Source organism: Terrapene carolina, unplaced genomic scaffold, assembly GCF_002925995.2.
Source record: "Terrapene carolina triunguis isolate 2854851 unplaced genomic scaffold, T_m_triunguis-2.0 Scaffold112, whole genome shotgun sequence".
NCBI classification, from domain to species: domain Eukaryota; kingdom Metazoa; phylum Chordata; order Testudines; family Emydidae; genus Terrapene; species Terrapene triunguis.
This window is the reverse complement of record NW_020664463.1, coordinates 13,598,382-13,615,645: the sequence shown is the minus strand read 5'-3', so window position 1 is coordinate 13,615,645 and position 17,264 is coordinate 13,598,382. Positions and strand designations below refer to the sequence as shown.

The window sequence follows — 17,264 nt, the reverse complement described above, 5'->3', positions numbered from 1 at the left end:
CTATTAGGAAATTTGTTTAGTGTTTCTTTGAGATATTTTCTTTGGCTCTGTAGCTCTTTAATAGCTCTACTAAGATTACACACGCTATGCAATTTCCCCATCTCTGTCTGTTAATAAATTATAAATCCCCTCAGGAAGTTTTTGGGGTTTGTTTGTTTTTTTAATTGGAGAATTTTTTTAAAAAAAGGCAAGTTATCTACAAACTGATGAAGATTTTCCCTAGTTGTTTTTCATTTATTATCATCCACCAAACACTTTGAACCTTGGGCCTGATTCTCGGTGTTCTCCAGCCACTCTGCGTTTCTCCAGTGATGCAGACAGCTCCTAATCAGAGCCCGAGCTGATTCCCGATGCAGAGGAATACCCTGGTAGCAGCTCCTACAGCACAGTGAGAATAGCTAGGATCTACCTACGTCCCAGTGATTCATGTCTGCCAGCACTGCCTCAAGGGGCAGTGGACAGTCTGTGAAAGGCAGAACAACCGAAAGATCTCTCTCAACTGGGGACCAGGCTAGCATTTGCCATCCCTATAATTAGGGAGTCAAGCCTTTACCCACTTAAAACTTATCTCTACAAGCCTTTCTGAATACAACTGTGCCTCTTTAGAGAGCCTGGGTCTATGTATTACTTGCTCTTGAGCATTATGACTATTCATTATTTACTATGTGACTTATCTCCTAAATCATGTGCTATTGATTCTGTTCCCTGAGTGGATGACAATTTTTAAAAAACAGAATAAACAGAATAATAATGGTAGTGCATACTCTTGTCAGAAAAACTTTCCCATTTGCACATGAATAAAAGTGCCTGTGCTGACATCCATGCAATCAGAAACAGTGTCTGGGAAGAAAAATGAACCAAAGGTTTCAAGAACATTTTGAACCAAATTGCAGTGGATTTTGTGGACAAATTCATGAATATATTTTCCCACTGGGCTAGCTCTGATTATTGTCATTCACAGATAAATACTACAAATTATTTTATCTGACTTTATGCAATTTGCAATGGTTGTAAATTTGAATGTGACAGGCTCGGATTAGATTAATAGCTATCCTTTTCTATCATCATTAAATTTTCTGATTTACTCTCCTGGCATACTATAAATTAAGGAATGTCATGGTGACTATGGCACTGAGCAATCACTATCTTCATTAGATGTGAAACATAAAATCACTACTGGATAAGTACTATCATATGACTTCCAGGCTATTCAGAAAGCTGGTTACAATTTTCAGATTATTTGGATACACTGTAAGAAAATAGTTTTCCAGGAAATAGTAGTAATGTCTTTTGCCATCCTCATTTTCAATATTTTATCAAAAAAGTGGGCTGGATAGGAGAGATAAGAGTAAAGGAGAAGGTTGTAGATGAGTTTGTTCATTACTTTGAGCCTAACATTTATATTTTACTGTACCAAAGGTCTTTCTGATGCAACTAACTATAGAGGAAATGAGCGATCACAAACTACAATCTAGAAAATCGGATGGAACCAGTTTTCCTGGTTTTTGATACTGATGCTATTTATTTTTCCTGCATTGGCAAGGAGGAGAATTGGATGACTTAATGGATCTTTCTCATCTCCATTTTCTCAGACACTATTAATTCAATATAATAAAGTGGGGGGTTTTGTTTTTGTTTTTTGTTAAAAGAACAGTTTAAAATGGCTAATAATCCCTGAAGACAAGGTATCCAAAAATCTCCTTCAGTTTTTTGAATAGTGAAAGGCACCTGCTCTGAATCCACTTGCTACACTAACATCTTTCTATCTAAATATGGGAACTATTTAAGGAGACAGTGAGGCTTGCCCAAGTAGCCTTTGAGAACACTGGACATGTTTTAGATTATCACTGTTTCATGATGGCATCCTGAAAGCCAAATTATGTACAGTAATCCAGTGTTCAGTAATTAAGGTGTAATTTAATACAACCAATCAAATATTCTTTAGTCAAAACTTATATGTGAGAATGTTTTCGTTATAAACTCCCAGTTTGTGCCTGAGGTAGACTGGACTCGCATCGACTTCAATGGGGTTTGGATAAAGAACCTATATGCTAGTTAAAAGGCAAGTGTTTCTGTCTAATAATGGGTGGGTGCACTGGCAGGGTTGTGTGTGTGTTTGTTTCTCAGATAAGCAGGAAAAAGAAGATAGTGGGAAAATACCCATGTAAAACTTTTTTCTTCAGGATTCTCAATTACAGATCAAAACAAACATGGAGCTGTTTATTTTCACTTTTGTAATAAAAAGATACATTATTTTCATTACTTGGATGCCCAGAACATACATTCAACATTAATTTATTTAAGAAAGTTTCATTATATTATTGCATATGCTTTGGTCTGGTGCTCAGAAAAGTCTATAGCTTAACATACTAGTTTCTTTACAAAGTTTAAAAAATATATATTGTACTGTGCTTTACTTTCTGGAGGTGTTTATCTAGAATTCCAATGTATTGGTGAGTATATTTTGGTTTGGAGTGTAGGCAATATGCTGTAATTCTTGTAATAGATTAATTCCAATTAGAGGTTTTAGTTAAGTTGGATCCAACATGCTTCATTTTATAGTCAAATAAGAGGTACAAAACATGAGTGTTTTATCTGATAGGTGCAAAGACTTGTTCCTCTTGCTATCTTTACTTCCTTTTACAATTCCTCTTGTAATTGTGGCCAAACAGCTTTTTTTAAATCTTTAGGCGAAGATTTTCAAAAGTGGCAATTGATTTTGGGTGCCCATCTTGAATTAATTTAAAGGGGCCTGCTTTTCAGAGGGTGGATATTTTGGCATTTTTGAACATCAGGCCTTTTCAGATATTTCAAATTGGGCACCCAAAAATTTGAGGCAAAATGACTCATTACTTTTTGGACTTTCCTCCAATGGTACCATATATTCATCACAATGGTCTATGGTTAGTCCTTTCTCCCATGTCCTTTATAGCGCTGGCAATCAGGTAAAGGAGCAATAGTTAAGATTTGCCTGAATATTTAGAGAAAAATTTAAATTCACTAAGCAGATGAGCACTTTTATACCATACTTATTTATAAACACAAATCAGGTTCATTTATTTTGTTCCATCCTACATCTAGTCAACATAGCTTGGTACTTGTCTTAATTAAACTATAATCCAAATGTTAAAAAACAAAACAAAAACAAAACACTATTGGGTTTTACAAACCGGCATATAACATAATAGTTTGTGGTAAGGATTTAGTCTGCAGTGGTTTGCTTGTTTCAGATTTTAAAGCTCTACTAAAACCAATATTCAGACACAAAGATGTGCACGTTGACAATGTTACGATGAGAGACAATCCCGTTCACCACATAGTTCATCTCCAGTTTCAGAATGGCATGGAAAGGTCCAACAATGGGCTTCACCTGACGAACTACACCTGTGGCAAAAAACAAAAATAAGCAATGCAGATTAATACAGTGAAATCAAATGGTTTCTGATTAGCTGTAGATTATATGGGGTTTGTCAATACTTTTGATTAACAATTACATTTACAGAATGTTGGTCTGGTTTGCAAACGTACAAAAAAGGGCTATATCTGCAATGATTATTCCCCTTTCATATTTTGACCAGCTCCTATTTTCAGTACATTTACTAAAACACTGATAATGGAAAAAACACTGAATACTCCGCAGTTACCAATATTATCTTCCACATTTTGCCCAATCTATGCAAACTATTTTTCTAAAAATAGAACATAAGACATTGATTTGTTTAAGTAAAGCAAGATGCAGATTAAACTGGAGAATGTACAAAGAGATGGATACATATAACAGAACACCAAGAATGAACTTTCCACTCTATTTCGGACAGGAGAGATTACAAGGAACACTAATTAGTACCTGATAATAAGCACTTCTCACATACACATCAATCACCACCAATTTGTGTATTATAGTGGGCCAAATTATTATAAACAATCCCATTGAAAGCAGTAGGATGATGGCTGGAGGGAGGTAAGCATGCAAGGTGAATAAGGAATGTGGCTATCAGAATCTGTCCCAGTGGTATTTGAAATGTGTTGTTTAATTTTAAAAACTAATCTGTATTGTTACTGCTGATCACATTTTAAATACATCACTTTCACATTACCTCCTCTGCACTGGGACATATGATGAACAAATACAATGATAGTGGAGCAATTAGTTATACTTTTTAAGACCTAATCTTGCAATTTGTTCTGCATGGACAGATGCCTGCAGCCAAACAGAATAGCTGCAGGAAGGCCCTGATCCTGCACCATTAAAGTCATTGGGAGCTTTTCCCTAAATCATTATTACATAGGGTTTGCTTCCATGAACTATCTTAGGGCACGTCTTCACTACCCGCCGATCCGGCGGGTAGCAATCGGTCTATCGTGGATCGACTTACCGTGTCTAGTGAAGACGCGATAAAATCGATCCCTGATGGCTCTACCGTCGACTCCGGAAATCCACCGCGGCAAGAGGCGGTAGCGGAGTCGATGGCGGCGCGGCAGCGGTCGACTTGCCGCCGTCCTCACAGCCAGGTAAGTCGACCTAAAATACGCCACTTCAGCTACGCTATTCACGTAGCTGAAGTTGCGTATCTTAGGTCGACCCCCCGCTGTAGTGTAGACCTATATTAAACACATCATGCAGCTACTGTATTATTAGTATGTGAAAGTTTAAAGTGGTCAAAGACATATAAATCCAAAGCTAACTGATAGACATCAGGAATTTGGTATGGAATCCCCATTTCAACTGTACTTGATTCTGACAGCTGATGTGCTACAGTGGCATTTGATTTGATAGGAAATATATAGTTTGAGTGGATTATTTTAGATGTATTCCTTCTAGATCTTAAGAGTTATGTTTCAAAGCATATAGCACAACGTCTTTATGGAATTCCAAAAGAATTCTTATAGCAGTTCCCTAAGAACACATTGGCTTAAGATCTGATGGTGGAGATAAACGTTTGCTTATGTAGGCTGTCAGCACCTTTTTTCTAGTGCAGTGATGACATTACAGCTCTGTCCTGTTTAAATACTGACTAATATCTTCAGCATGTAGTAAAATAGCAAACTTTTCACCACATTCATTTTGCTTGCCATATTTAATGAATACACTTCTTTTAAAGCATCCTTTCCCCCTACAATTTATTTTTTTTTAGTTTTCTTGGCCAGCATCCTGCACCTTGTAAAATTGACTTGTGGTGGCAAGGGCTGTGTAGAAAGAAAAAAAAACAACTCTCTGGAATTCCCCTTCCTGTATGGTGGGAAGTGTTTTAATAATACTACATGATATTATTGTGGAAATCATCTTCCATCTCAATTATGTGAATTTGCACTATGGAATCCAATCAATAACATCTAATATTTAACCCACTTAATTTCTTTCTTGTTCTTTAGTAACGTTCAGATGGTAAGGGCTGGTGTTCCTATTTAGTAATCCTTTAATATTTTTAGTCTCACCTTTCTTATTAATCCATTCACTCTAAAAGTCAGATTGCACACCGCAACCTATGTAGTCATGCAATCATGTCTAAGATGGTTGATCCTACAGTACAGAACTTCTGAGCATTATGGCTATTATCTGGCTATGCCAAAGGAATGACAGGAGACATTAGATATTGGTTTAATCAGGCCGCAACTTTATTATTAGATGTCTGGGACTAACCTGGCGGATAAAATGTGCAGTGCAGGTGAAAACCCCCACAATTCACTGGGGGCGGGGGGTGAGTGCTTTTTTCAGTCCCTCCACCCCCCTTTCCATTCATGTCCCTCCAGCAGATTCACGGCCGGGCACCTCCAATTCCAGGCAATTCTGGGGGCGGAGGGTTTCCACCAGCTCCCCACCTTTTCATCCAGGTCCCTCCAGCAGTTCCTTTGCTGGGACCACGCCCGACCATGCCCCTTCGTAGGAGGGGTTAGGGTGGACTATAATGATGGGGGGTTGGCTCCCCACTGTACCAGTCAGAGGAGTCTCCAACTGCCCCCGGCTTGCTCAATTACCAAGCACCTCTCCTTAATTCCTTTTCCAAGCCATTTATCCGTTTTTTTGTGTGTGTGCCTTAATTTATGTAGTACCTGCACTGAACATCCGCTATACACTTAAATAAAGAGTTGCAACATATGGCCTACCGCCCGTCATCCTGTGCATGAATGGAGCGCACCTGAACCTGCTGCGAGGAAGGCTACCCCTCCCCCCCCGCCACCACCACCACTGCACCTGGCCAATATGGTGGTAAGGGAAAAATTCCTTCCTAGCCCCCCTAAGTGGGGTGGCTAACGTAATGCCCATAGCAGATATAACTAATCACCTGGCATATTTGTGACCTAAATAGGGAGGCAGGGTGGGTGCTGCCCAGCCTGTTCCCAGGCTGACCTTTTTAAACCCCTCATTCCTAGATGGTGAGTCATCCACCACGCTGACTGCGTTTCCAGCAGTTTTACGTCCTCCCTCCTCCTCCAAGCCAGAAAGCATTGCCCTCTTCTCCCGGCCAGCCAGACAACTCCCCCCGCCCTTCCCCCCGCTTAAAGTGCAGGGCGGTGATTGTAGCCAAATGCCATTACATTTCACCTTTATTGTCTCTTCTGATTCATTCAAATAAGTGCTTACTAAAAGACAGATGAAATTTAAGTTTGCTTTCAGAAGCAGCTGACAGAGGGCAAGAACAAAGGCACAGTGTACAATTTGACAGCTGCTGCTTTAAAATCAAGACTAATCATGGGCCAATGAGTAAATACTGCTCATACGAAATAGTTATGTACAGAAAATTGAAGTGTGATGTTTTTGTTAAGACTGGCTGTGGTATAAATATGTGGAATGTGGCATATCCTATATTCTTTCAATGTTTCTTTGTTTTTATCTATTTAGATTTGCATACAAAATAAAAAGGGAGTGCCCCTGCAATACATTGCAAAACAGAAATAAAATTAAAAAGCCAGCAGAACACAAAACTCCTCTCCTCCAGCAAATATGTAGGAGGACCTGCTTGGACAGGCTTCCTTACAGGTGGTATAGGTGAAGCTGAACCCTCTCTAAGTCTGATTTCTGGATAAGCTTCCCTCCTGTCCTACATTAGGGTTTTATGATGTGTGAAAGAAATTAACTGTAAAATGATCCATTGGACAAACACATGCAGTAGGAACACCTAGTGTACAATAATCAGGAACCTTTGCTCATCAGGCATTTCCATTTCTCCCTTTTGATAACAGCAATACAGAGAACAATTGATCCTTTTCCTCTGACAAGCACAGATGAAAACCATACACCAGAGCTGCTGAAAAGCTTGTAATATGGCCTTATAGGCCAAAGGCTATTCAGTTACCCAGATTCCAGTAAATCTGCTATAGTTGTCCTGGAAGCTCTTTTGAGAAATCATTGCAGATTACATTGGTCTACAATTTTTGAGAAGTCGTCTGCTTCAGAGATAAAATGTGCTATTTATTATGTATTTTGATGTGCTGAATTCAAATATGACAATTAAAACAACTGATTGGCTACTGTTTCTAAGATATTTAAGTTTTTACATTTTATGTCTATGTATATTGTGTAGATGGTAGAGTTTTAATCATAAATTGTAAACCTAGGTCTTTTCATGTGTTTATGGTTGCTTTACATGATAATATTTCACCTGTCCTGTTTATGTAACACTTTAAAAATCAGCAAAAGGGTTATATAAATCAAATTTATTATGAAACAAAAGGCAAAAAACTATTCTGTACATAGTTTAGTCCTATTCAGTGTCTACTCGGCGCTTCTTGGCTTGTCTCTTGTATTCATTAAATGGAGCATCTCTTGTCACTGTCCAGCAATAGTCTGCAAGCATTGATAGGCTCCATTTGCCCTGATAGCGTTTCTCCATTGTTGCAATGTCCTGGTGAAATCGCTCGCCGTGCTCGTCGCTCACTGCTCCGCAGTTCGGTGGAAAAAAATCTAGATGAGAGTGCAAAGAATGTATCTTTAGTGACATGTTGCAACCAAGGCTTTTGTATGCCTTGAGGAGGTTTTCCACCAACAACCTGTAGTTGTCTGCCTTGTTGTTTCAGAGAAAATTTATTGCCACTAACTGGAAGGCTTTCCATGCCGTCTTTTCCTTGCAACGCAGTGCATGGTCAAATGCATCATCTCGAAGAAGTTCACGAATCTGAGGACCAACAAAGACACCTTTTTATCTTAGCTTCACTTAACCTTGGAAATTTTCCACGGAGGTACTTGAAAGCTGCTTGTGTTTTGTCAATGGCCTTGACAAAGTTCTTCATCAGAACCAGCTTGATGTGTAAGGGTGGTAACAAAATCTTCCTTGATTCAACAAGTGATGGATGCTGAACACTTTTCCTCCCAGGCTCCAATGACTGTCGGAGTGGCCAATCTTTCTTGATGTAGTGGGAATCTCTTGCACGACTATCCCATTCGCAGAGAAAACAGCAGTACTGTGTGTATCCAGTCTGCAGACCAAGCAAGAGAGCAACAACCTTCAAATCGCCACAAAGCTGCCACTGATGTTGGTCATAGTTTATGCACCTCAAAAGTTGTTTCATGTTGTCATAGGTTTCCTTCATATGGACTGCATGAACAACTGGAATTGATGGCAAAGCATTGCCATTATGCAGTAAAACAGCTTTAAGACTCGTCTTCGATGAATCAATGAACAGTCTCCACTCATCTGGATAGTGAACGATGTTGAGGGCTGCCATCACACCATCGATGTTGTTGCGGGCTACAAGATCACCTTCCATGAAGAAGAATGGGACAAGATCCTTTTGACGGTCACGGAACATGGAAACCCTAACATCACCTGCCAGGAGATTCCACTGCTGTAGTCTGGAGCCCAACAGCTCTGCCTTACTCTTGGGTAGTTCCAAATCCCTGACAAGGTCATTCAGTTCACCTTGTGTTATGAGGTGTGGTTCAGAGGAGGAGGACGGGAGAAAATGTGGGTCCTGTGACATTGATGGTTCAGGACCAGAAGTTTCATCCTCTTCCTCTTCCTCGTCTGACTCAAGTGAGAATGATTCTGGTGCATCAGGAACCGGCAGTCCTTCTCCGTGGGGTACTGGGCGTATGCTGATGGAATGTTTGGATAATGCACAGTCCACTTTTTCTTTGACACACCTTTCCCAACTGGAGGCACCATGCAGAAGTAACAATTGCTGGTATGATCTGTTGGCTGTCTCCAAATCATTGGCACTGCAAAAGGCATAGATTTCCTTTTCCTGTTCAACCACTGGCGAAGATTTGTTGCACAAGTGATGCAGCATATGTGTGGGGCCCACCTCTTGTCCTGATCTCCAATTTTGCAGCCAAAATAAAGGTGATAGGCTTTCTTAACCATAGTGGTTATACTGCGCTTTTGTGATGCAAAAGTCACTTCACCACAAACATAGCAGAAGTTATCTGCACTGTTCACACTAGTACGAGGCATCTCTGCTCACTTTGGCTAAACAGAAATGTGTCCCTTTGCAAAATCAAACACTGACAAATAAGAGAGCAGGACACTGTATGATTTCTAGAGCTGATATAGGGCAATTTGTTCAGCAGAGTGATGTAAGCTTCGTTATGATTGCATCATCCATGACTTCTAGGAATAACATGATGCAATTCATATCATGTATGACGCAATACCAGCTTCAGATTGCATCATTCATTGTTTTGCCTAAAAAGCAAGTACTGTCCAAACCCAGTCATAGATTTATTCATAGATCCAGTCAAAGATGTATTTTAGTCATTTCTGGTTTAAATTGAGATCCCTTCCCTTTATAACTCACTTATCCTCCGCCATTCCCAAGTCAAGGGTCGTATATACTGACCCAATAGCATATCTTGAAAACTAAAGCCAATCAACAATTTTAAGCATCATTTTCGTTCTCAGTGACCCAGAATTAGTAAAGTTTGACTACATTTATTTCAGAAGCATTTTGGCTGTAGAGCAGTGTTATGTGTCATAATTTGTCATTGGTTTTTAAGAAGGGTCTGATCCTCCAAGGCCTTGCACTTTCTGCAGTCATTTATGTGCACAAAGTGCTACCCCATCAGAATTCTCTCCTCGCCTTCACAATGACTGCGGTGCTGTACACCCACTTTGCACAGGGGAAGGTGACTACACAAGGGGCAAAGTGCTTGAGAATCAGGCCCAGTATATTTAATACACACATTTGGTTATTAGTATCAACCACAGTTTCAAAAGCTTTCATCGGGAAGCCCATCCTAAAATGCCACATGTAGTACTTATGACTGCTTTTAAATGAAGCAGATTTATCAGTCACTGCAGCATTTGCACAAACATGTTGTTTCACTATGCATTTTGGCAGACCAAAGATACAGTTCAGCTTTGTGGTCTGGCTCCTTTCAGCATTTTTAGTTGAATATTAATATTAAGTACAAAAACATACTTTACAGTAACAGGAAGGTTACAATTTTGAACATACACAAAAGTCAAGAATTGCAGGAATAAAGCAGCCAGTTTCTGATCTCACTTACACCAGTAATAGAGTAGCTCTGGTGATTGCAATGGATGATCTACAGCCCCCTCCCCCGTCCCAGAAATACAGAAGTATGCTATGTAAATCAGAGTTAAACAGCTAGCGCAATTTACTCGAGTGCAAGGCAATTTACATAGCTCTGAGTATTACCATTCTCATCCTTGTAAGGTTGCACCGCTTGGGTTGCCAATCCTCCAGGATTGTCCTGGAGTCCCCAGGAATTAAAGATTAATCTTTAATTAAAGATTGTCATGTGATGAAGCCTCCAAGAATATGTCCAACCAAAATTGGCCATCCTAGCACCCACATGCGGAATTGAGGCACACATATTCAAATATTACAGTCACTGCTGATTTTCCTCGGTTGTCTCTTGTGCATATCTTTGATATTTCTAAGGAAACAGCTGCACCCTGATGATTCCCATTAGTATATGACTCCGCATGAGGCTGTGAATTATGAGAATGCTATGGGAGCTAGCTGCAAGTGATGCTCCATTTGCCTCTGATGTTAGGGTCACAAAGCACACGTGAATGGTGACTCCACCTGCAGCTGATTCAGGACAAGTTGTTCACTGTGTGATTTTTGTATATAGTTGCTCTGTACTTTGTCTTGAGCTGACATTCCATTTTACTTCCCTTGAAGTAGTCTATTGATCTGAAGTAACCACTGTTTGCATTGCTGAGTTGGCAAGGGGGGGACCTTCAACCTGCCAGACCTGTACATTGATTTATCTTGTTAAATATGAACAGTGGAGATATCCGAGGCACACTGCAAGATGAGCAGCTTAAACACTGGGTGAAATCGTGGCCTCATTCAGTCAACGGGAGTTTTACCATTGATTTCAATGGGGCCAGGATTTCATCCTCCACGTGTAAGTTGGCCTTTGTAGCATTCCTATACCCATACCCTAGTCTTCACCATTAGTGCTGTGCTATCACTGCATGTACAATATGTGGACATAATTACCAATCAAAATAAAGGTTTCTCTCTGAGCAAGAGACAGCGAGTAACCATGCTATGCCCAAATTTTCCTTAGGATGCCCAATTTATGAAAACACCATAATGTTGCAATCGCCTCATGAAACTTAAAGGACTCTCTCTCTGCTTGCTAGTAGGTACACATGTGCTACATTACTACATGGCAGGCTGGAAACAATGAGAGCCATCCATAATGCCTGTGAAGCCATTTGCTTTATTAACTTACTCATAGACCTTGAGGCCAGATGGGACCATTGTGATCATCTAGTCTGACCTCCCGGACATTGCGGGCCACAGAACCTCACCCACCCACCCTGTACTAGACCCAGTAACTCAGCCAGAGGTGATGAAGTCTTCAGACCATGATTTCAAGACTTCAAGTTACAGAGAATACACCATTTATTCTAGTTCAAATCAGCAAGTGACCCATGCTCATGCTGCAGCGGAAGGTGAAAAATCCCCAAGGTCTCTGCTAATCTGGCCTGGGGGGAAATTCCTTCCTGACCCCAAATATGGCGATCAATTAGACCCTGAGCATGTGGGCAAGACTCCCAGACACCTGGGAAAGAATTCTCTGAAGTAACTCAGAGCCTTCCCCATCGAGTGTCCCATCTCCGGCCATTGGAGGTATTTGCTACAAGCAGCTGCAGATGTACTCATATGTTGCACGTTCAATATGACAGCGCCTACATCAGAAATCAAGGCAATACTAAAAGGTGGGTCATAAACAGGCTCCAGGTTGCACACCTGTTGTGTCTTTTGCTTTTTAAACAGAAAAGATACTATGCATATGAAGAAACCAAATAGGCACATTTGGGTCCCAAATAACCATGTGTACTAAATGTAGGCAAGGGTTTCTCACCACTTTTGGTGTCTTCTCAAACTATGAACTTGATGCAGGAATTACTAGGTGAAATATTATGCTGGCCTGTGTTATGCAGTAGGTCAGAGTAGATGACTATAATGGTTCTTTCTCGTCTTAGATTCTATAAAAATCTATTAATCTTTATTAGGGCTGTCGATTAAAAGCAGTTAACTCACACGATTAACTACAAAAAATTAATCGCGATTAAAAAAATTAATCACAATTAAGCGCAGTTTTAATCTCACTGTTAAACAATAGAATACCAATTGAAATGTATTAAATATTTTTGGATGTTTTCCTACATTTTCAAATATATTGATTTCTATTACAACACAGTATACAAAGCAGAAAATGCTCACTTTATATTATTATTTTTTATTACAAATATTTGCACTGTAAAAATGGCAAACAAAAGAAATAGTATTTTTCAGTTCATCTCATACAAGTAATGTAGGGCAATCTCTTTATCGTGAAAGTGCAACTTACAAATATAGATTATTTTTTTGTTACACAACTGCACTAAAAAACAAAACAATGTAAAACTTTAGCGCCTACAAGTCCACTCAGTCCTACTTCTTGTTCAGCCAATCGCTAAGACAAACACGTTTGTTTATATTTATGGGAGATAATGGTGCCCGCTTCTTGTTCACAATATCACCAGGAAGTGAAAACAGGCATTCTCACTTTTGTAGCTGGCATTGCAAGGGCTTTATATGCCACATATGCTAAACATTCGTATGCCTCTTCATGCTTCGGCCACCACTCCAGAGGACATGCTTCCATGCTGATGATACTTGTTAAAAAAAAATGAATTAATTAAATTTGTGACTAAACTCCTTGGGGGGAAATTTTATGTGTACTACTCTGTTTACCCGCATTCTGCCATATATTTCATGTTATAGCAGTTTCGGATAATGACTCAGCCCCTGTTGTTCGTTTTAAGAACACTTTTGCTGCAGATTTGACAAAACACAAAGAAGGTACCAATGTGAGATTTCTAAAGATAGCTATAGCACTCGACCCAAAGTTTAAGAATCTGAAGTACCTTCCAACATCTGAGAGGGACGAGGTGTGGAACATGCTTTCAGAACTCTTAAGAGCAACACTCAGATGCAGAAACTACAGAACCCGAACCACCAAAAAAGAAAGTCAACCTTCTGTTGGTGGCATCTGACTGACTCAGATGATGGAAATGAACATGTGTCGGTCCACACTGCTTTAGAGAGTTATCAAGCAGAATCCGTTAGCAAGGACGCATGTCCTCTCAAATGGTGGTTGAACCATCAAGGGACATATGAATCTTTAGTGCATCTGGCACATAAATATCTTGCGATGCCGGCTACAACAGTACCATGTGAATGCCAGGTCTCACTTTCAGGTGATATTGTAAACAAGAAGCAGGCACCATTATCTCCTGTAAATGTAAACAAAGTTGTTTGTCTGAGCGATTGTCTGAACGAGAAGTAGGACTGAGTGGACTTGTAGGCTCTAAACTTTTACATTGTTTTATTTTTGAATGCAGTTATTTTTTGTACATAATTCTACATTTGTAAGTTCAGATTTCATGATAAAGAGATTGCACCACTGTATTTGTATAAGGTGAATTGAAAAATACTATTTCTTTTGTTTTTTACAGTGCAAATATTTGTAATAAAAATAAATATAAAGTGAGCACTGTACACTTTGTATTTTGTGTTGTAAGTGAAATCAGTATATTTGAAAATGTATAAAATATCCAAAACTATTTAAATAAATGGTATCCTATTATTGTTTAACAGTGCAATTAATCGTGTGATTGATCACAATTTTTTTAACAGTGCAGAGCTTGAGCTAGTTTTCAAACCCAAATTTTTCCTTTGACTTTATAGGTAACTCAAAAATAACCCAACAGAGACCTCAGCCTAAGGTTCTGTCCTAAGTCTGTCTGTTCCTATGGCTTCCCACTAGGACTTCTGTCCTAGCTCTCTAATTCCCTCTCCCCACAGAGACATTCCCATTCTCTTGGTGGTTAAACATTCCCTGGTTAGAGCTAACTAGACCCAATTGCCACCATGACTCAGCAGCTGTTACCTTGACTCTTAATGCAGGGTTTTAGCAGCTGAGGCTTGGATAACTTAAACAAATAGCCTTTAAATGACATTATAACAGAATCTTATAGTCTGCACCTGTTCAAAAGCACCTTTTACATATTACATCATAATTACATTACTACATACAAGGAATGAAGTGGGCTCCCTCCCACCTCTTTCTCTGCAGGTTCCTGTTGCTCCCCAGCCCTGTGCAGAGGTATGGGTAATGAAGAAGAGCAATTCCCTCATCCTTTTAGATTCCAGCCCCACCTCGGTAGTGCACAGGGTTCCTAGGAAAAGAAGATGCCCTCTTGGCCCCAAAATGAGAAATAACAGAAGGTCTCTTGTTCTATCACTGGTTAGAGTTGCCAGGCATCCGGTTTTCGACCAGAACACCCGATCAAAAAGGAACCCTGGTGACTCTGCTCAGCATCGCTGACCAGGCCATTAAAAGTCCAATTGGCCGCCCACAGTAGGGCAGGCAGGATGCCTGCCTGGCTCCCGGAAGCGGCCAGCATCTCCCTCTGGCTCCTAGGTGCAGGGGCAGCCATGGGGGCTCTGCGTGCTGCCCCAACCCTGAGTGGTGGCTCCGCAGCTCCCACTGGCCTGGAATTACGACCAATGGGAGCTGCGGGGGCCTGTGGACGAGGAGCCACCTGGCCATCCTTGTGCCTAGGAGCCAGAGGGAGATGTCGCTGCTTCCGGGAGCCGCCGGAGGTAAGTGCCACCTGAAGCCTGCACCCCAACCCCCTGCCCCAGCCTTGAGCCCCCTCCTGTGTATTTCAAGGCAGACTGCCTGGTGGGCTGCCCCAGAGCCAAGGACCCTAGGGGAATAAGTCTCAGAGCCCAGGTCATCTGACACAGGCTTGCACTGCAGGGCTATAAAGTTGCAGTGTGGATGTTTTGGCCCTTCTCTGCTCATGGGGTCTCAGAACCCAGACTCCAGCCCAAGCCTGAAGGTCTACACTGCAATTTTATAGCCCCAGAGTCCAAGCCCCATGAGCCTGGGTCAGCTGACCAGGGCCAGCCATTGCTGTGAGCCAGGTATTTTGTCACAGTGTAGACATACTCTGCGGGACCTGAATTTCAGGTATCCCATCTGGCAGGCTGCCCCTGAGCATGGGAGGCTAGGGGTATATCTACACAGCAGCTGAAAGCCAGCCTCCCAACCCGGGTAGACAGGCTTGCACTAGCAGGGCTCAAGCTAGCACACTAAAAATAGCAGTGTGGAACTTGTGGCTTGGACTTTCAAGCCCACCTGGCCCCCTAGGCTTGAGATTCTGAGCTCCAGCCTGAGCCACAATGTCCAGCTGCCCAGCCCCCAGGGTACATCTACGCTGCAGTGGGGAGCTTGGCACCTACCGGACACCGTAATTATCACCTTGAAAAGCATCGAGCTTTAAAAGCAATAATTGGATTTTTTAACAATTTCAAAACCATTTCTTTTCTCCTAAATGCAATATCAGAAACAGCTGACTGATTTGTGCTGAAACTTTACCAAAAAATAAAAATTCATCCTAAAACAGAAACAAGCATGGGAAATTTCAGCCTGAATGGTTTGAGTTTGGCAAAATCATGAGCAACTGAAAACAGGGGTTTATAATGGTAAGTGTTGGGCAACTTTAACTATAGTCACCACTGTCCGCTTTGCCTATAATTCTATATTTTTGACAACTTTTATTTTTAAGTATATTTACTTATGTACTCTCCCTTTCTCCTCCACATCTATTTCTGTATACTTTTATATACACAGTGGCCAAAATTTTCAAAATTAGAGGTAACATTTTCAGAAGGGCCTGAGTGATTTAAGAGTCTACGTTTCATAGATTTTCAATTAGATTTGGGCTTCTAAGTACCTAAGTCACTTTTTAAAATGGGACTTAGGCACTTTTGAAAATTATATCCTACATGCCTTAAGTTGGCTCCTAAATCCTTATTTATGCTTCTAAATAAGTTGTCTGATTTGGGTGCTCCATACTTTTGAAAATTAGGGCACGTTTAAATGCACCAAAATAAGGATTTTAGAGTCTAACTTTAGGCACCCAGTTTTGAAAATCTTGGCCAGTACTTCAAAAGTGTGCCTAACAATTACAGATATTTATGGCCCAGTTATATTCCTGTGAACAAATTCTACATTAGCATACAATCCATGTTAATATATCCACCTATGTACCTAATCCTCTAAACCTGTTACACCCAATGAAATATTCAAAATATACCATCAAACAAGAATGAAGGCCTAATTCACAATGCTGTAAAGGTATTATACTATAAAGTAAATGGAAATCTATTTCAGTGTTTTGAATTTTGATTAGTGAGTTGTCGGAGTCATTTAACCATATTTATGTTTGTCACATGTGGCAGCTCAAGGATGAATGCTATTAATGCAGAGATGGGCAAACTATGGCCCGTGGGCCACATCTGGCCCGCGGGACCCTCCTGCCTGGCCCCTGAGCTCCTGCTCCAGGAGGCTAGCCCCCGGCCCCTCCCCGGCTGTTCCCTCTCCCTCGCAGCCTCAGTTCACTACGCCGCTGGCACAATGCTCTGGGCGGCGGGGCTGCGAGCTCTTGCCGGGCAGCACAGCCGCAAAGACGTGGCCTGACCCGGTGCTCTGTGCTGCGTGGTGGCGTGGCTGGCTCCAGCTGGGCGGCGCGGCTGCCTGTCCTGGTGCTCTGGGCAGCGCGGCTGTAGTGCCGTCCACCACCGGTGCTCCAGGCAGCGCAGTAAGGGGGCAGGGAGCAGGGGGGGTTGGATAGAGAGCAGGGGAGTTCAGGGTGGTGGTCAGGGGGTGGGAGGTGTGGATAGAGGTTGGGGCGGTCAGAGAGCGGGAAACAGTGGGGTTGAATGGGGGCAGGGGTCCCGGGGGAGCAGTCAGGAATGAGAGGAGAGGTTGGATAGGGCGG

General features: G+C 41.3%; 1 protein-coding gene across 1 annotated transcript in view; it reads right to left on the bottom strand.

The window, feature by feature from the left end:
• Positions 1 to 2,206: 2,206 nt before the first annotated feature.
• The window catches only part of FBLN1 (fibulin 1), a 97,660-nt gene continuing 82,602 nt past the window's right edge, over positions 2,207 to 17,264 (bottom strand). Inside the window, exon 17 of the mRNA XM_026652210.1 lies at positions 2,207 to 3,384. Within this exon, the coding sequence (XP_026507995.1) occupies positions 3,245 to 3,384 (140 nt within the window). The 3' untranslated portion in view covers positions 2,207 to 3,244. The remainder of the gene's footprint in view (positions 3,385 to 17,264) is intronic.